The sequence below is a fragment of the Ipomoea nil genome, unplaced genomic scaffold (genome assembly GCF_001879475.1).
Source record: "Ipomoea nil cultivar Tokyo-kokei standard unplaced genomic scaffold, Asagao_1.1 scaffold0782, whole genome shotgun sequence".
NCBI lineage: Eukaryota > Viridiplantae > Streptophyta > Magnoliopsida > Solanales > Convolvulaceae > Ipomoea > Ipomoea nil.
In genome coordinates this window covers 535,690-557,931 of record NW_017617210.1, presented here as the reverse complement: position 1 = coordinate 557,931, position 22,242 = coordinate 535,690, and the positions used below count along the sequence as shown (strand labels likewise).

The 22,242-nt window shown below is 35.6% G+C and overlaps 1 protein-coding gene across 1 annotated transcript in view; it reads left to right on the top strand.

Moving 5' to 3' along the window:
- The first annotated feature begins 12,749 nt into the window (after positions 1-12,749).
- LOC109177004 (protein SIEVE ELEMENT OCCLUSION B-like) overlaps positions 12,750-22,242 on the top strand; it is a 75,907-nt gene continuing 66,414 nt past the window's right edge. Inside the window, exon 1 of the mRNA XM_019326350.1 lies at positions 12,750-13,337. Coding sequence (XP_019181895.1) covers positions 12,972-13,337 — 366 coding nt within the window. The 5' untranslated portion in view covers positions 12,750-12,971. The remainder of the gene's footprint in view (positions 13,338-22,242) is intronic.

Here is a 22,242-nt window from a genome sequence, read left to right as displayed (position 1 = left end):
CAGAATACTGGGATAGTGCAAGAGGGTGGAAATGGGAGAAATTTGAGCACGTCCTGGTGAAGGAGACTAAGGAGAAACTAGCGGGTTTTATGCTTACAAACGATGACGTGGATGACATGGTAGCATGGGGTCCAGACGCACAAGGGAGATTTTCCGTTAAATCCACCTACGAGTTGATTACGGACAATGTGGCCTGCCAACCGGATAAAGAGTGGAGCCAAATATGGAAAATGCGTATCCCAGGGAGACTTTGCGTGTTCCTCTAGCTTGTCAAGCATGAGAAAATTCTCACGAATTTAGAACGTACAAGAAGACACATAACGACTAACTCTTTTTGTTTCCGTTGTGCAGGACACGTAGAAGACCTTGATCATCTCTTTAGGTGATACGTTGCTATAAAAGGTATCTGGGAAGCGGCCCTCCCACGACGCACAGCTGAGAGGATCAGAAACCTGAGCTGGAAGGAATGGTTCACCGTGAACCTCAACGGGGAAGCGAAGCTTGGTTTTGATGAAGGTTGGCCAGCGCGATTCGCTGCTCGATTATGGTGGATTTGGCGCTGGCGAAATGATGATCTTTTTAATGGGAAGCTGGCGACCGCTGAGTTCAAGACTTGATGGCTCCAGAGGTACGACTCCGAGGTCGCAGCTGCGTTTGCTAAAAGGCGACATCCGGAGAGACTCAACGTGACGCCCACGGAGACCAACGTGGCGTGGGAGAAACCACCTCGGGGATGGCATAAGCTAAATGTGGATGGAAGCCGAAAGGCGGACGGAATGGCAGGGTGTGGAGGATTGCTACGGAATGCGGATGGAGAATGGTGTGGAGGCTATACGTACAACATCAGGCGGTGCAAGATTGACGATGCGGAGGCATGGGCTGTGTTGTAGGGAATCCGCTTAGCCAAAAGCTTTGGTGTTGGGAAACTCATCATCGAAAGTGACTCGAAATCCACTATTGATAACTTACGGACAACCATGGACATGGAGGCGCAACCAAACAATATTCTCCGGCAATGCCTGAGAGAGGCCGCGAAAGTAGATGAAGTTCGCCTTGAACATACTTACCGGGAGACTAACAGGGCGGCGGATAAGTTAGCATCGCTTGCTCTAGCGCATGAGATCGGGTATCGGCACCTCCTAGGAGCACCATGGGCTGCTTGGGACATCGTTTACCAAGACCAGATGGGGGCTAGAGTTCCAAGAAGACACATTCAAGATGAAGCTATAAACACTGTGTAGCTGTTGATCCTACGGGTTTCCCCCTCCTTCTTTACAAAAAAAAAAAAAAAAAAAAAATTCTATGAAGGGATGCAGAAAGTTTTATGCATGAGATATGCATAATGAAATTCATAAAATTTATGAATGCCTTTAACACAAACTTTCTCATATTGAGAATGTGTTAAAATTCTGAAAGCCAAAAAGTTTACTGGTTTATCTAATATGGAAATTGACAGCGAAAAGAAAGTTTAAATTTAAATCATAGATTATGATTTAAGATGGTATGATTCTTCAGTTTAGAAGAAACATGAAAAGTTAAAAGCTTAAAATCAAAATGGTTTTTCTCCAAAGTTGATGTTCTCTGAAAGGAGGAGGTTTATTCTCCAAAGTTGATGATGTCTCAAATGGATGAGGTCTAATTTTTGATTTTAAGGAATCACTCACTGTTAATTATTTCTACATGGTGATTGAAAATTCTTGGTTATAGAATTTACATGAAAATATATATTTATTGGCTAGGAACATGTAAAGTGGGTTCCGGTATGATCAAACAAATATTTTATTTTCACAAGTGGATTGAATATTAAAATTCTATGATGCCAGTTATATCTAACCAGGAAGAGTTTTCCTCAATTAGTGGATGAGTTTATCTGCTTGGAGCAGGTGTTCTTTCATGGGCTTCTAAAAACCAAAGTTGCAGTTCAAATTCAACTATGGCATCTGAATTTATTGCATTGGTTTAGGCATGCAAATATGTTAATTGGCTAAGGAATTTATTTATTGAGATTCCGGTTTGGCCAAAACCAATGTCACCAGTTTAGTACATTATGACAATACTACTACACTGACCATATCATATAAACAAGTGTTTATAATGGCAAGTGAACATATGCTTGAGACTTAGCTATGTGTGAAATCCTAGGTAATAGTGTTAGCACTGGATCAGACTTGGTACAGTCCCAGTTTTAACGGATCCGTTTGCAAGAGTTTTTGCAAGGGACATGGTTCTAAAGACATCGGAAGGGATATGGAAAGCCTAACTATTTAAATTGCAAGTGAAGGAAGCTCAACTCACGTCTAAGTTATTACGTTAGACCTTGAGTTCAATGTAGATGAATACTTCATTTTGTGATTTGCAAGCATCAAAAGTTTAATTAAAATTGTATCCCAAGAAAAGTGATGCTTGGTTCTGCATTGAAGTAGGGATGAATTTTTACTCTTAACTGATCTTTTGAAAAAATGCAAGATGCAGTGCATGAGTTAAAAGATTAGTCTCTATGAGTATGAAGTGTGGCCGCTTCAAACAAGTTTGGGCTTTACTTGGTACGTGCTCATTAATGGATACAGACACATGACCATAATATAATAGTCTCAAGTTACAGTGAGTTGTAATGACTATAAAACTTGTGTGTGTTATATCTACGTTTCTTCAAAGAGACTGCGTGATTCAAGGTTTGTCCATCACTGCAATCCGAATTAATGTAGCGCATATAACACTATGTGAAAGTTCAATCTCTAGACACTTTCATGTATGCATGAGTTTTGGATTTATCTTGGTACAGTATTAATTTTTACTATATAAATGGAGGAGGAATGTTGGAAATTTATATAGTAATGGAGATTAATGTTTCAGGTGGACTACCATGAAAGCTTAAATAATATTTGGAGTTGTGGAGTTATAAATATTATTTTAGTTTGGTAGAAAGTAAGTTGGGAAATATGAATATTGCGTACGATTGAAACCAAATAGTACTCAGATTGATATGCACGATTTTTAATGATTCGTTGGTGTTAACGAATCGTTGGTTCTTAAAGAATCAATATAATGCATAAATCACTTCGGTGGTATCGAATCAAGGCTTTTTGTTAATTACGAGTTTGATGAACATTTCGTTAAACACGAATTGATGAACAATTTGTTATTAAGGAATAAATGGATTCGGGTTGCATGATTCGGGTTTAACGAATCAATGGATTCGTGTTAAGTGGTATTTGACGCCGTTTCATTCGTTGTATATATATATATATATATATATATATATATATATATATATATATATATATATATATATTTCACTTAATTATTTCCCATGCATGATATATCTTTTAAGATATATCTTATGGAAGTTAGTTTTGAAACTTCTATAACCACTTCCTTGTAACCTCCCCCAATTAGTTAGATTTTTATTTATAAATATTGAGGGGAGACATCTGAATGCAGAGATGCAAAAATTATCTTGTTGCATATCTTGATATTTCACATTCTACAATTCTACAAGAAATTCTTAAACAAAGCAACTTAAGAATTTTATTTATCTTCTTGTATCCTATAAGATTAAATCTTGAACCTTGTTGCTTTTGTAGAGGGAGATTTAAAGCTTACAGAATACACCAATTTTTCCAACAATCTGACATCGTACATAATACACATAAACTCATAACACAATACACATAAACTTTTAACTGAATACACATAATGGGTTTGGTTAACATAATACACATAAACTCTTACTGAATATACATAAACTCACAACACAATACACATAAAATTTTAACTGAATACACATAATGAGGTTTGGTTTGTTCGGATGGACGGAGTGATGTCAATATGACGTCAGCATGAAACATGCGCATTTTGTGTCTGGGCGCACATTGCTATGTGCGCCGTGGTGCATGATATAAATTGCCGTCAAGTCCAACCAATTACTTAATGGACCCAGTCTACTTGCACCATAAAATTAAGGCCCGTATGGGAAGTCTTACATTTTGTGCATAACTTTATAGCAAATTTGTGCATAACTTTACACATTAAATTGTGAAGTTTTATAATCATTGAAGCTGGTCCTGCAGGTTTTAAAACATATCCTAGGCTGCAATCCACCAATGCCTAGGACTTATACATTCTGAAGGTTTGTACTGTATAAATATGCAAAAGGGGTCGGGAACCAATATAATTTTATTCCAGGTACTTGATCCCTTAAAATGAACTTTACTAACTTCTAAAAAATTGCAAATGATGATGATACAATCTGATGCATATATATAATTATAAAAAGAATTAAAATGAACGAACAGTATATGTTGTGTGTGCAAGAAGGTTCCCTATATATGTTAGAATATGAGATATAGTAGAATAGTATTTAATCATAAAATTATAAAATATACGAATAGTATTTAATCATAAAATAATAGAGAGCAGTATTTATTCATAAAACTTACCTCCTGGTCATGAAAAATGACTTCTTTAGATTTGATTTGTGATGAAGCTTTTCTGTCAGGTATGTTGTAAGCTCTAACGACACGCAAACGTTTAGCTTTCTTTGTGTTCATTGGAGAAATCTGGCTGGCAAGAATGAACATTGTTCTTCAATATTGGAAGAGCTTTAATCTTGGCAGAGCTTGTACTGAATATTGAGACTCGTTAGGTTTGTGATGTATATATAGGACTTTTGTTCTAATTGCTGACCTTTTGTTCACTAACGAAAGGTTTCAAACGTTTAGTTGCAATAATTAACTTGGAATAACCTGGAGGGTGTGGTTGAGGGGAAGTTACTTATCCATCCTTAACCAAAGATCAAGGGTTTGATCTTTGGCGTTGGGAATGGAGCAGCCTTAAATCTCCAGGCCAGCTGCCCCACCCAAAAGAGGTGCCTACAATTCAGCGAGGAGATTAGTCACTGTGTTCGACGGTGGAAACCCTGAGTATACCCAAAAAAAAAAAATTTACCTTGGAAAAAAGAATCCGGCTAATGGATTTTAAATTTCGTATGGGAAACTGAAGAGTATAATAATAGGTTTAATATAATATGAAATTGTACGTGGGTATTGAATGCAAGTAAACAATCTATCTGTTCTAATTGGTTTTATAAAGCTAAATTAACTATCCTTTAAATACTTGTTTTATGAGCGAAATGAACATAAAATAAAGCAAGGAAAAATAAAACCCGGAACACAGAAATGATCACGCAGTTCGGAGCCAACCCTCCTACGTCTGCGGGGCTACCCACGTCAGCCCAATCCACTAAATGTTTACCGAGGATTTACAAGGGGTTTGTTTACATGAACCCAAAGCTACACAAACAAAGATACTCTCTACAACATCTATCTTGGACTTGGAACGTACAAGCTATCTTCCAATCTGTAAAAGTAAAGTGATGAAGTTGATGTAGTCCACCCTGAATCAGCTTCGATCAATACACCATGCAGCGTGACCAATGACTAAACATAGCAATAATTTTGGAAAGCTTCATTACACTCTTAATATAGAAATTCATTTCTTCTGCATGAGAAGCCCATTCCTTAAATAGCATTTCCAAAGCTACCAACTTTCCTCATTTATTCCTATTCCCACGCCAGCATTCATTCACAACCATTCTTTTATTTTCTCCAATCAATATAAACCACACCATTCATTCACAACCTTCATTTTTCAAACAATACCAACCACACCTCATTTTACCATTCTCAACACCATATACCAACAGAGCCATGCGAAATATACAATCTTTGAATAACGCCTTTAATTAAACAAGGCCACTTGTTTAAGAGCTTCAATACTGATTAGACCAACCCTTTTAGCTATCAAATAACCGTACCTTGTAGAAAGTTGTAACCGGAGACGGTCCACGGTCCATAAGATAATTCAACACACCACTAAATATTTGACATTTAAATTAGCCAATATAAATAGGTTTTAATGTGTATCATTTGTACACTTACAATCTCCCCCTTTGACATTTTAATTGGCAAAATCTAAGACATCTATACTTGGGGCAAAAGGATAGTAGTAAACAACTTTTATTAACAAATAAAAAAGCCCACAGTATATCTGTTTGACAAGACACTAAATATAAGAGTATTAATTATTGAATTACCATGGCCAATGAACCGTAGCTCCCTTCACAACAAAGGTCTATTCAATTCACTGTAAGAAGAGGTAAAACTGTAGACTCTTTCATCCAAAGAGAATCCCAGTATAGTCCATCATAATATTAATAGAAATCCAGAATATAAAGCAAGATTCATTATAGTAGAAATATATCCAAATATATAACTGCCAATATATCTTGTACCAAACCAGCAGCCAACATTCCTCATTCATTCTCATAGTCAATAATCCAATCCATAATGGAACCAAGACCCTTATGCCAAAACAGAATCCATAATCCATTCATGCCAAATACTAAATTAAACATAACAAATTCCATATTCCAGAATTAACCAAAAATGCAAAAGCTCCCCCTTACTTATTACTCCCCCTTAGTCCAACCATACTCCCCCTTGTTATATACTTCCCCCTTTTTGCCAATAAATTGACAAAGGTGAACATCTATGTTAGTGGAATGAGACTGACGAAGTGCCCAATTGGATTGAACTTGCACAAGAAAAAATAGAAACGAGAACCGCAGAACTTGATAACAATTAATCAAATAACACATAAGCACCTATAGACACAAAGATCGAGTTGGAGCAGGTAAAGCAAATAGAGCATATCCAAGTAGTAAACACATTCAGATAAAGCACAATTAGGCATAGATTCATATAAAAGCAAAGTCAAGCACAGATTCATACTAGATAGCACTGTAAAACACACAAACAAAAACAGACACGGTCATGACCGGACCAAACAAAACACATTCACATAAAACACATAGCAACACAAGAAAAAACAAATATTAATCAAATTGCATCACATTTGTCATTCAGGCAACCATACTTTAACACAGAAAACACCAACAAGATAACATAAGCAAAAACAGGATTATCAGTTCAAAAGCACCCAAAACAATGTAAAAAGAACATTTAGTGAACACACAGAAAACAACCAGAAACAAAACGCAAAGAATAATAATCAACCGATATAGCAAGTATGAACACTTTAGAGACATAAAAAAAATCAACTTACAGGTAAAGATAAAAAACTTGAAAGATTAAAGAGCTCAAATTATTATTACCTGAGATATTAGAAAACTTTATTAGGTAGAACAATAAAAAAAAAAACATTTGAAATTTACCTGTTATTCTTAATTGCAACCTTAATCAGTACTTTGCCAATTATTTTTTTGAGAGATTTTAGAGCTTACCTGAGAGACGGAATCGATTTTCCTAACCCACACTTGTTTTACAAACGGTGCAATATTTTTGTGGGTGTACTTCTCACGCCTTTGATCTTTATAAAAATAAAAGCACTCCGGTCTTGTGTGCCCTTGAACCCTGCAATAGTGACAAATAGGATTATAGTATTTAAATTTTGGTTTGTTACGCCGAACACTACCGAATCTTTTCCGCGCTGTACTAGTTTATGGAGTGTCTGGATCAGGTCCAGTTGCTGGGTCAGAGCCAGAAGCTTTAACAAACACTGTCACAGCTTTGCCTTTTCCTCCAGAAAAACCCAAACCATATTTTGTTGTAGTTTTCCTTCCAGAATCCAATATTTGATAAAGTGTGGAGGTATTGTCCATCATTTTGATCCTGCGTTTTAGCATTTCTAACTCTTGTTTGAGTTCTTCCTCGCGTTTTAGGCCATCTTTGAAGAGGCTGTCCCTGTTAGCAATTTGACTTTGATACACTTTCCTAGCATTTTCTAAATTGCTAACTTGACTAGGCAGTGATCTATTAACTTTTATAAGGATTTCCCATTTTGCATACAATTTTTTGTACTCTAACTCGAACGAGGGAGCTAGTAAATCATGGTCTTCAGCCGGCACATATTCTCCAACTTCTAAGTCTTCTTCAACTTCTTGATCAGAATCCATGTTAGTAATTGCCGTGAATGCCACAATGTTGCCGGAGATCTCTTCTGGATCAGGTTCAGGTTCATCATCATCACTCCATGTTAGAGATACCTTCATCGAGTTCTTGCGCCTTAGGTAGGTTGGACATTCAGCTTGAACATGGCCGAAACCTTCACATTCATAGCACCGGATGCCTTTACCACAAGACTTTTCCCTGGACTGAGAATTTTGCGATGAAGGTGGACGGAGATTAGATGAACTGGACTTTTGGTTGGTTCGTGACACATTCTATCCTGAACCCTTCTGATTTTGGAACTTGCCACTTCTTGTATTTTGCTTTTGTTTTACCTGTTTCAACAATTTGGAAAAACCTTTAGTTAGAAATTCTACAGGATCATCACTTACCTCTTCTGGATCAGTTCCAGCTTTTGTGCCTTCAACAGTAAAGGCTATAGGTTTCTCTTTAGTTTCGTGACCATCTAGAATTTCTATCTCGTAGGTTTGCAAGCTTCCCATTAGTTGAGGTACAGTTTTCTTTTCCCACCCATCATGTTCTTGAATGGCTGTGACCTTCATCCTGAATCGTGGGGGTAGGGACCGTAGAATATTTTTAACAAGTTTAGGTTGTGAGAATGGTTCACCAAGGACAAGTGCACAGTTTGCTAATTCCTGAACCGAGCATGAAAATCAAAAATTGATTCATCGTCTTACATTTTTAGGTTTTCAAAGTCTGATTGGACCATTTGTAATTTTGACTCTTTTACTGAACTAGTCCCCTCATACGTTGTTTCTAATGCCTCCCATGCATCTTTAGCAGAGTCACAACCTGCAACAATTGAGAATTGACTCTCGTGCATTATTGAAAAGATAGTGTCTAATGCCATGTTGTTATATCCTGCGGTAGTCATTTCAGCTTCTGTCCATTCAATTCCTCCTCTGGTTTGAGGACTGGAGGATCTTCTGCAGTGCCTCCATCTTTGGTAGGATGAGACCACCCAGTAAGAACAGCCCTCCAGACCCTCTCACCTTGACACTACAAGAAAAATGCACATAGACAACACTAGAAAGACAACAGTTTTTAAGAAAAGTGTTGTCTTTTGTATAAAAGACAACAGTTTGGTCCAAAACCGTTGTCTTTGATGCAACACTTTTGTCAAAGACAACGGTTTTTACTTAACCGTTGTTATAAGTGTGTTGTCTTTGTGCATTTTGTGAAAAGACAACACCACAACGACAACGGTTTTTAAAACCGTTGTCTATGTGCGTTTTTTTTTTAAGAAGACAACGGTTTTTTTAACTGTTGTCGTTGGTGTGTTGTCTTTAAGCGCACTAGAATACACAACACTAGAAAGACAACGGTTGTTTAAAACCGTTGTCTTTGTGCGCTTTTTTTTTTTAAGACAACGGTTTTATTTAACCGTTGTCGTTAAGCGCACTCGAATACACAACACTAAAACGACAACGGTTTTATATAACTGTTGTCGTTGCGCGTTCTTTATTTGTTTAAGACAACAGTTTTATTTAGCCGTTGTCTTTGGTATGTTGTCTTTAAGCGTATTTGAATACACAACACTACAAAAAACCGTTGTCTTTGCGCATCATTATTTAACAGGTATATAAAATAAAAACAAAGATATTATCAATAAGAGTTGAACCTATGACCTCAAACTTAACAAGTAAGTGGTTTAACCAACTAAGCAACACAAACTCTTATTCCTAAAGGTGCAAAATCTTGTATATAACTTTGTTGCTTCTGTGTTGCTTGTGAAAATCAAGACAACAATTTTAGAAAATAGTTAAAGATTGCCCCCCCAGGAAGAATAGAACCTAAGACTTTCTAACATAATAAACTAAGCTAAACCCACCAAGCCACACCAACACTTGTGTATTCAAACGCAACATCTAGTATATTACCAGTTTGCTTATGTGTTGCCTTTGAGAACCAAGACCATGATTGTATAAAATAAATTAAGAATGGAGTAAAAGACATTTTTGGTCCTAGACTTATAGTGGCTTGGACAATTTTAGTCCTTTATAAAAAAATTTGCCATTTTATGGACAGAGTTATTGTGGCGAGGACATTTTTGGTCCTCCGTCTATATTTCTGTTAGATAACCGTATGAGAGAGGGACAATTACGTCAATTTAGGCTATCTCTTTATTGTGAGATGGACGATTTTTGTCCCACAACCATGCCTTTACTCTGACCCTCATTTATTTGTAGTTTTGCACTACGAAATGCTCTGCCCACAACCATGCCTTTACTGCAACTTGGACTCTCCGACTCCTTCGAATTATGACCGAGAAGAAAACAAAACACACATAGATATAATAGATAGAACGAGATAGCCTAAATTGACGTAATTACCCCTCTCTCAGACGGTTATCTAACAAAAATATAGACGGAGGACAAAAAATGTCCTCGCCACAATAACTCTGTCCATAAAATGGCAAATTTTTTTATAAAGGACTAAAATTGTCCAAGCCACTATAAGTTTAGGACCAAAAATGTCTTTTAGTCTTAAGAATGCCACCACAAAGGATAGAACCCAAAACCTTTAACATAAAAAACAAAGCTAAATCCACCAAGTCACACCAACTCTTATATATTAAAGTGTTACACCTTACATTTTACCTATAATTTAACAAAGAAAGAATACAATTCAAAAGTTAATTTAATAGTTCTATTTTCGTTCATATTTAAATATAAAATTATTCACCAAAATTTCAAAGTAAATTCATTAACCCTTCCGGCTAGCGCATGACTGACAAGGTTAGCTATATGTTGGTAATTGATCCTTCCGGCTAGCGCATGACTAACAAGGTTAGCTATGTTGGTAATCTACCTTTCCGGCTAGCGCATGACTAACAAGGTTAGCTATATGTTGGTAATTGACCATTCCGGTATACCTGGGACATGTTGAGAATGGATATGAAAGAGTAGTTGATCGATGCCGTACAGTTGGCTATATCCCATTTCTTTTGCCGCGATCTTAATTAGCTCTATGTTCATAATTACCAAACTATATATTCATAATTTTTTAATTAAAATGCATATTCATAATGATTGAATAACTCTTATCTATATTCACAATTACAGAACTTTATGTTTATAATTTGCGATGTTCATATTCCCAAGTGTTGATAACTATACAGTTTAGAAAATATGAATCAACAATACAGAAATTATGAATATGCAGTATAGAAATTATGAATTTACTGTATAGAAATTATTAATCTATACAATTGTATTTAAATTAGAAATATACTGTATAGAAATATGGATCTACATTATAGAAATCTATGAATCTCGTGTTCTGTACCTATATACCCGGTACTATTTTAATTCACCGGATGTAGCGACCCGGGTAATTAAACTAATATTTTGGGACTGTATGTCTTGTGCATGGTCGAATGTAGTCATGTGCTACAGTTTGTATGTCACGTGCATACAGTTTGTCATGTTATTAACCGTTGTCTATGTACGTGACTTTTAACAACACCGGTTTCAACAACACTTAATAGACAACAGTTAAAAAACCATTGTCGTTTCTAGAAAAGACAACGGTTATTAACCGTTGTCTATGTGCATGACTTACAACAACACCAGCTTCAACAACACTTAATAGACAACAGTTAAAAAACCGTTGTTGTTTCTAGAAAAGACAACGGTTATTAACCGTTGTCTATGTGCGTGACTTACAACAACACCGGCTTCAACAACACTTAATAGACAACGGTTAAAAAACCGTTGTTGTTTCTAGAAAAGACAACGGTTAAAAAACCGTTGTCTATGCGTGGGACTTACAACAACACCGGTTTCAACAACAGAAATTATACCCCTACGACAACGGTTATTAACCGTTGTCTATGTGCATTTTTCTTGTAGTGAAAGAAATGGCAATTTGTCCCGTCTTTGACGGGGATCCCCATTCCCCTCACCTACAAAAATGGGATGAGGAAAGTTTTCGGGGAGGGGATACTCCTCTCCGCCCCATCTCATCCTCAAATAATTATTATAATTTAAAAATTATATATATATATATATATATATATATATATATATATATATATATATATAAACTTACGTATTTTAATTTTTGAATTTAAAACATGTTTTTTTAATTAAAAATTGTACTAATTTAATACTTTGACTAGGAGCTGATTAGGACGAAAAATTCTTATCCAGACCTAATTTCCCGCATGGACGAGGATGGAAAATATTTCCAATTCCCCACCAGGGATAGGGTCAGGATCACAGGGATAGAGAGAGGGATGTGAGCATATAGCCATTAACGTGTAATCCAACTACCAGCTAAGGCTTTTAGTTGAGATGGAGCACATGCTTCAATTTGGTATCAGAGCCAGACCAAAGGTCATGGGTTCGAATTTCAGTGCCACTCATAAGCGACTACGGTTTACCGGTCCACGTGTTACTTGGAACCCACCACACACGTGGGGACGTGTGAGCATATAGGCTTTTAGTTGAGATGGAGCATATGCTTCAATTAGGGATTATATATTTATACTCCCCACCTCATTGTAATCCCTAATCTCGATCTTATATTAGCACTTATTATTAATGTTGTTATAAATATTAGAAAAAAAAAAAAAAACTTTAGAACAAAATATTCTGGGGTACCAAACAAAATTATAATTTTAGATATTTATAAACTTGCACTCATATAACAATACTTGTTGATTCCGAAATTTATTATAGCATGCATACTGTTAGACAATATATTTCAGAAATTTATAATGAAGTTAACCTCACCTCGATCTATAATTATACATATCAGACACGTTGTGTAGTGCCGTTTCCATTCATTGGATTAAAAGACCAGAGGCTGCTATTGATAATAGTGTCAGACACAAATCTATCTGAGGCCGCTTTTCTTTACCATCATTTGTCCAAGTTCGAAATCGGCCCTTGGCCTATTTTGATTCCAATAATAGATTATCCTCAACTTTGGACTGAAGCAAGGACGCCATCACTAAGTAGAATACGTCGTAGATTAATGTTGTGGGATCCATGCAAAAGGATTACGTTTCAATTCATTAGATTTGTGAAGGAGAGATGCGTTCCGAGTTTCCATAGTGCTGGGGAACCTATTGCTATTTCACTTGACACTCGTGGAAGACTAGTTCATACTAATGCATTACACATGATCCTAATGTGGAGAGGAGATCTTGCATTTGATACACTGACGGTTGGTAGTGGAAACCATATCATCTCTTTATTACAAAAAGAGTTGTCGGAAATGACTTTAGATGTTGGTTCTGTCATTGATGATATTGAGGAGAGGAAATGTGACTTGGTTAATCGCATTGGAAATACAATTGATGTTTGGAGAATTGCCATTAATACGAGGATACAATATTCGGTACGTTTCTCCCACTCATGTTTTTGCTAATTGAATGACTTCATGTATATATTGTTTGAAGTCTAAGTAATCTTTTTTATTATTAATATTTATTTTTTTATTGTTCAGGATTTTTCCTATAATTACACTAGTAGGAATGAAGAAATGCTTTGGGATAAAGAGACATGGAATCTTAAACTTTTGGGTAATGACAAAGGACAGTCCTGGCCATTTGTGAACAACTATAACATAGATAGGTGGATAGCAAATTGGGTAGGTTCATTTTCAAGCGCTTAGCTCACTATAATTATTGGGTATACAATTGATTTTAAATTACATATTGTCCTCACCCTAACAAAAAAAATAAAAATTATTAGAACATTTTGATGCTTTAAGTTTTAATTTGTACTGGGCATTTTATGACCCTACAATAGTTTGTTATTGTTATTATTATTATTTTTCTGTTTTTGAACAGACTGCAATGAAATATGATTTTTTTTTTTTTGTGCAGAGGGAATGACCCTAAATATGTATACAAGAATTCGCAACTAGAGGGAATGACCCTAAATATGTATACAAGAATTCGCAACTAAAGTGAAAGGGGTTAATTTTGAAATCCAACTGGATATTAAATTTGCATACATTGGAAATAACAAGAAAGCAAAGTCACGTGCATTGTGAAAAACACATGTGGTTATGCACTTAGTTATAATAATGCAGAATATTTGTGGTTTTGGACACGACTTCGCAGTGCATTCCTATCCAGAATTAATTATTTAAATAAGACCGGTCGTATTGAAGATGAGGACAAAATTTTTCTTGGACTCCAAAAGTTACTAGCTTACGAAGCTAAAAGCACAACATTTAGAGCATGGGTGTTGTTAAGCAAAGGGGATGAAGTAGTAGCATGTGATTTAGGTGACAAAATGATGAGAGTGATGAATGCGTACCAAAAATGGAAGAACAATATATGCAGCAAAGGTTTTAGCCAAGCTTTCAAATTAAGATTGTTATGAGAAGCTTGCTTATTCTCATGATCGACATTCTTGTTGTATGCTTGAATATCTATTAATTTTGGATAAAATATCAAAAGATGTGAAATGCCCACAATGTTTTCATAATATGCATAAATTTGTAACTTTCACATGTTATCATGACTGTCACCATAGCTATGATGACTACTACTAATAGAACTAGTCAAAATCGATCAAACCATAGAAGGACATTAATGAACACATAGAACTAGTCAAAGAAGACAAAACAAGATAGTCCAGGCAAAATAGAACTACGCAGTGCAATCGGCAACGAGAAAGTCAAAAAAGATAGGAATTAAAATTGGTATTGATGAAATACCACCACTAGTAGAGGAGAGAGTAGAAAATGGTACCATAATTCCATATTTTTGAACTCTACAAGTCAGCAATCGGAGAATTAGGATTAATATTTTCTGGACTAGGCCAGCAATTCTTCTGGATCTGAAACAGTGGGCAAAAAATTTAAAAAAAAAAAAACATAACTTATTGAATTATAAAATACCTGATTTTATTTCGATGATGACCCTTCAATCTTGTATTTGCAGATTCTCTAATCCAATTCCTTTGTCTTCTGCTAGTTACCCTTGAGATGCGATTGGAGTTAACTGGGAATATAAAATCTGCTTTCCTAACCCACACTTGTTTTACAAACCGTGCAATGTGTTTGTGCGTGTACTTCTCACGCCTTTGATCTTTATAAAAGTAAAAACACTCAGGTCTAGTATGGCCACGAACACTGCAATAATGACAAATAGAGTTATAGAATTTAAATTTTGGATTGTCATGCCTTACATTACCAAACCTTTCCCGTGCTGTACTAGTTTCTGGAGTATCCGAATCTGGTCCAAGTGCTGAGTCAGAGTTTGAAGCCTTTACAAAAACTGTCACAGCCTTGTCTTTTCTGCCAGAAAACCTAAACCATACTTGGTAGATGTTGTCCTTCCAAAATCCAAGATTTGGTCGAGGGTGGAAGTGTTGTTCATCATTTTAATTCTCCTTTTGAGCATATCCAACTCTTGTTTGAGTTCTTCTTCGCGTGTGAGCCTGTCTTTGCTGATGTTGTCCCTGTCAGTAATTTGATTTTTATACACTTTCCTAGCATTCTCTAGATTACTTATTTGACGAGACAGAGATCTATTTACTTTTACAATAATTTCCATTTTGCATACAACTTTTTTATATTCTACTTCAAATGAGGGAACTGGTAAATCATGGTCTTCAGCCGACAGATATTCTACAGCTTTTTAGTCTACTTCAGCTTCTGGGTCAAACTCCATGTTGGCTATTGCAGTGAATGCTACAAGGTTACCGGAGATCACTTCTGGATCGGGATTAGGTTCAGGTTCGTCATCATCACTCCAGGTTAGAGCTGCCTTCATCAACTTCTTACGCCTTAGGTATGTTGCGCATTCTGCTCGAACATGGCCGAAACCTTCACATTCATAACACCTAATGCCTTTTCCACTTGATTTCTCCCTAGACTGATTGTTTCGTGATTGACAAATATTAGATGATCCAGTTTTTTGGTTGTTACGTGATGCGTTTGATGTGGATCCCTTCTGGTTTTGAAACTTTCGATTTTGAGAGTAGATCACCTGTTTCAAAAGCTTCAAAAATTGTTTAGTTAAAAATTCAACTAGATCATCATTTACCTCTTCTGGATTAGATACAGACTCATGTTCTTCAACTGTAAACGCAATGTTCTTCTTCTTTCTGGGTTGGTCAGAAAGTATTTTCATCTCATAGGTTTGCAAGTTTCTCATTAATTGTGCTATTGTTTTGTTCTCCCACCCGTCATGTTCTTGAATTGCCGTGACCTTCATTCTAAATCGTGGAGGGAGTGAGCGCAAGATCTTCTTGACAAGTTTAGGTTGAGAGAATGGTTCGCCTAGAACGATTGCACGATTTGCTAGTTACTGAACACGGGCATGAAAAACAACTATTGATTCGTCTTCTGTCATTTTTAGATCTTCAAAGTCATATTGGACAATTTGGAGTTTGGACTGCTTGACTGAGTTAGTTCCTTCATGGGTAGTTTCCAAAATCTCTCCTGCGTCTTTGGAGGAGTCACAACCAGTAATAAGGGTAAACTGACTCTCATGCATTAAGGAATAAATATTATCTAAGGCTTTATTGTTGTAGTTCGCAGTAGTCATCTCAGCATTTGTCCATTCTGTTTCTGGTTTGAGAACTAGAGGGGCTCCTGAAGTGGCTCCATCTTTGGTAAGACGTGTCCACCCAGTGATAACCGCCCTCCAGATCATCTCCCCATGAGCTCGTATGTGCATTTTGGTACGAGCCTTCTAGTACGCATAGTTGTCACCTGTTAATCAGGAGGTGCTCTATGTCGTTCCATTATGGAAAACTCAATGCACAATAAGCCAAAGAAGATTGACCAGAAAAGTAAAAGCAAGAACAAAAACCGAGATCTTGAGTTCAAGAAACACGAGTAAGACAGATCGGTTAGACTAATATTTTAAGTCTCCTGGCTCTGATACCAATTGAAAAAACTCGTGGATCTTGAATGCAAGAGATAACCTAAAGGTTCCTACTAAATTTTAATTCAATTATTAAGCTGGACTAGCTCTAGGATCTACTCCAGACAAAATAAAGAAATTAATTATAAAAGCAATAAATGGAACCTTGCACCAGGAAATGTTCACGCAGTTTGGAGCTTCACTCCTAACTCTACGGGGCCACTCACGTCAAGCCAATTCATTAGATGCTCAACAAGGAGTACAAGGGGGAGTACATTACACACTAAAGCATAAACTACACTACTCCAGCGCACTACTCCAAATGCCTACTCCAGCATCACCATGGACTTGACATGCAGGCTATCTTCATCACAACTTGAACTAGTTGAGAAACTTTCAACACCCGAATATATTGGTAGAAAAACTAGTGGAGGATTTGAGGAATGATATGTAGAATTTTAATCCTTGAATCTTCAAGTTAATAATGATCCCAAAGTAGAAATTTATAGGAATAAATTGATAACTTCTTGGTCTGAAAATGTGCAACCTCCAACTCCTCAAATTAAGTTGCATCATCTGATTTAAAATACCTTGGAAGTAGGGTCTTGACCAAAATAAATGTTTCAATAAGTCCCACCTTTCTTGGACTGCATCCTGGCGCTGATCTAGAGCCTAATAACTAGAATTTTGACAACTAATAATGCCAACCAAAACAGAATTTTCTGTGTAACATTTTTTTACACTTACAATTAATAACATCATGACATATGATGGAAGTAAAATTTTGTTCGGGTACACTTGTCTTGGTGTTGAGTATTTGTTGAATTTGCCAAAGTCTTAATGTTGAGGGCAGAGGAAAGTGCATTTTAAATAAAAACGAAAATAGTCAATAAATGTGTCATGCAATACCAAGAAACTCATTAAATTAAGATATGTGCAAATTTGGTGAAGAAATGCACCAGGCTGGTTGTGCATGAATTGGAATAAGACGTTGAACTAAAATTAGTGGAAAAAGTCATTTTAGAGGTCCAAAATTCGTGGCTGCATAAGGAAGAAGGCAAATGGGGTTGAAATCAAGTCATTAAAATCATGTTTGAAGTCACATCGGGAAAATTAAAGCACATTTAATTTAAATTTAATATTAGGGGACTCTTGATATGAATTATTTGTATTCCCTTTAAAATGTTATGTATCTGCCTATTTAAAGGCTAAACCCAATCGGCATATCTCTTCTCTATCTCTATCTATATTAAAGCAAAATGAAGTAGGGGAAAAAAATTCCCGCCCACAAGCAACGACGTCGTTTCATAGATGGCCGAAAATTGATTAGGTTTTTTTAAAAAGACGTGTTACCGTATCGTTCCCAACACAAATTGGAATTAAATCTTTTTTTTTTTTTAGTTTAGCCGTCTTTTTTAGTTTTAAGCCAATGACATTAAAGTATTATGTAAGTGTACAAATGATACACATTAAACCCTATTTATATTGGCTAATTTAAATGTCAAAATATTTAGAGGTGTGTTGAATTATCTTTTAGACCGTGGATCGTCTCCGGTTACGAATTTCTACAACGTACGGTTATTTGATAGCTAAAAGGGTTGGTCTAATCAGTATTGAAGCTCTTAAACAAGTGGCCTTGTTTAATTAAAGGTGTTATTCAAAGATTGTATATTTCGCATGGCTCTGTTGGTATATGGTGTTGAGAATGGTAAAATGAGGTGTGGTTGGTATTGTTTGAAAAATGAAGGTTGTGAATGAATGGTGTGGTTTATATTGATTGGAGAAAATAAAAGAATGGTTGTGAATGAATGCTGGCGTGGGAATAGGAATAAATGAGGAAAGTTGGTAGCTTTGGAAATGCTATTTAAGGAATGGGTTTCTCATGCAGAAGAGATGAATTGCTATATTAAGAGTGTAAGGAAGCTTTCCAAAATTATTGCTATGTTTAGTCATTGGTCACGATGCATGGTGTATTGATTGAAGCTGATGATTCAGGGTGGACTACATCAACTTCATCACTTTACTTTTACAGATTGGAAGATAGCTTGCACGTTCCAAGTCTAAGATAGATGTTGTAGAGAGTGTCTTTGTTTGTGTAGCTTTGGGTTCATGTAAACAAACCCCTTGTAACTCCTCGGTGAACATCTAGTGGATTGGGCTGACGTGGGTAGCCCCGCAGACGTAGGAGGGTTGGCTCCGAACTGCGTGATCATTTCTGTGTTCTGGGTTTTATTTTTCCTTGCTTTATTTTATGTTCATTTCATTCATAAAACAAGTATTTAAAGGATAGTTAATTTATCTTTATAAAACCAATTAGAACACATATGTTGTTTACTTGCATTCAAAACCCACGTACAATTTCATTTGGTATCAGAGCCTGTTGACTTAATTTATTAGTTTACCGATCTGGCTTCTACGTGCTTCTTGAACTCAAGTCTATGTGGGAGAGTGAATTGAATGAATATTATTGAGAAAGAACAGAAAGAATAAATAGGGAGTGAACCCACATAAGAAGGAACCAACACCAAAGACCAAAAGACTATGAACAGACTAACAAACTCATACTCAGTCTAAGCCTCAACAATCTACAGCTTCTATTTATTTTTCTAGCTCTCTGGTTTTGTTGTTCGTACTCACAGTGCATTGAGCCTTGCAGAATGGAACGACATAAAGCACCTCCTGAACTAACAGGTGACAACTATGCGTACTGGAAGACCCATACTAAGATGCATTTACGAGGTATCTAACTTGAAAACTTATGGTTATCAACTTAGCTACCCATTGCTTTACAATATTGTTATTATTACTCTGTAATTAAAGATGACATTCATAGGCATGATTCCTTAATCAATATCAGTAATATTTGATTTACATAATACAGGCAAAATAAAAAATGTCAACACGGTTTTCAAAAAAAAATGTCACGGTTTAGTTCACTGGTTAAATAGACAATATTTGAAAGAAGATAAAAAAAAAAATGCTTGGTAATGTCCAAATCACTTCCACAATTTATGTTTGAATATATTTATTTAGGTGAATAAAATTCAATTACTTACCGTAATGAGCTCAAATATTAGCTTGAGAACTTCAAGATTATTATGAGAATGACTAAAATTAAAGCATGCAATAATACTTTGTAAGATTTCTCTATTCTCTTTGCCTCTGCAAATAATACAAAACCATAACTAATACACTTAAAACACGTACAACATAGAGATCGAATTTGCTTTTTGTCTTGGTAGTTAAAGTACATAGTAATTGTTTGAAAGCTATCATTTGATTGACACCAACCTAATAGTGGGTAACAAGAAGAGAGTATGGTTTTGGATTTGGCAATTAAAGTGGATTCTTCCATTATCTCATTTTTGGACCTGAAAGACAATAATATATGTTAAAATAGAAATCATATATTTTACCATCAAAGTTAGCTCATACTTGCTAAAATTTATGTATAATTAGTACTTATATATGTTTACTATGTATATATATAAGACCTATCATTGTCCCCACTATGAATCCGCCTTTAGAAATAAAATTATCTCTTCGTTACTAAATATAGTTTTTCGACGTATAGTAGTTGTAAGCGTTGATCCAGACACTGAGTTATTGATTCATGTGTGCTAGACACTAAATAGAGTGAGTTGTGCAACAATAATCTCGTGAGCATGCATGAAATAAAATAATAGATTTGATATTAATTTATATTAAATACTTACTCAACACAAAGAATACGCTGGTACAAGTAAGAATGCTCCTGGTAATTAATCCAATAAGCCGCCAAAATTAGTGGTTGCGGTGGAGAGAAAGATGACGGTTGATTAAGCTCACTCACACACTTAACGAGCTTTATAATGAACTTAACAACAGAATCATCAGATATTTCCTTAGATGGCGCAACAATTAGATTTTGCTTAAAAAGTCTCAACTTGTTTGTTAAATTTTTCCAATGACTATGTCGAGAAATAGTGATGAAATCTCCACAGATTAAGGAAAAAGCTGCAAGCATGATGAGTACCTTGGTGTCCCAAGGGTAGGTGGATAACATGCTTAGCAGATGGATTGTTACCGAGTGATAATCAGTGTTATTTAAACTCTTAAATGTTACCTGTAATAAAAGTTAATATAACAGACATAATAAAATCAAGAAAACATTAATATAATAATTGTCCAGGTCGATAAGGACACGAAAGTAATTAATATTGAACAAAAGTTAAACATGAGAATATAGTTGAATCACTCTCACACACACATATATGTATGGTCATGTGAGAACAATGCTTCTGCTAAAAATTAAAATGTGAAATAATAATTTTATCGATTGATTTGGGATGATCAACAATTCAAAATTCAATGGTAATTAATTTCAGACTTTGAACTCGTGGAAATGCAAGCAAGACTGCGATTATGTCTCGCCCCTAAAGTGTATAGGTTGATTATTTTTTAACATATATATATGGTCGGATTTAATTTTAATACCAAAATAAAAGATGCGTTTTATCTGAACTAAATGTATAAACTAATAGATTGACTATATATATAGGGGCAGACCTACAATGGGGCAGCTGTCCCCACTCACCCCACCTCCACCCCATATATAACCCTTGTATGTATGTATGTATGTATATATAGTACAAGATTTAAGTATAAATAGATTAAAACAGCTAATATTAACAAAAGTGAAGTTAGACTAGATGGTAGAATGTGCTTGAAAGCTTGAGAAAGGTTAAGGGTTTGATTTTGGCTTATGGTGTGTGTGTATATATATATATATATATATATATATATATATATATATATATATATATATATATATAGAGGGACGATCAAGTGCAGCCATGTTGTTAGGTGTGGTCATATGGTCAATTACAGACCATTAGATTAAATAGATCCAATGAATCACATTAATCTTGATTACTCCAGTATTTTCGCGAACGTTCTCCTACCTAACGAACTGCAAGGGTAAACTCGTCATAGGACATCGGAATAAGGGAAATCACATTGTTGTGTGTTTTATTTGTGTAATTGGTGCATTATTAGCCTCACTCTGGTGTATTTGTAGATTCTCATCGCCCGTGTGGTCAGTGCGGCTGCATCAATTGTTATACAAATATACACCATCCATGTTATGAAATGCACAGCAAAAAACATACACAAATTAGCTACGCATCACCAAAACAAGCCATTAGATATGAATAAATACACCATACAGTGTTCGGAAATACACTATTGGTGTGTTTCATTGTGGTGTGTTTTATTACACTATTGGTGCATGTTGTAACACTATTGGTGTATTCTGGAACCCGACCGCTATAAATGGCCACTGTAATTACCATAACACCCTCACTTACCAAAACACGTGAAAATCTTCAAATCCTCAGAATTAGCCACTGTCGTTAGATTAAACTGATTCAACGA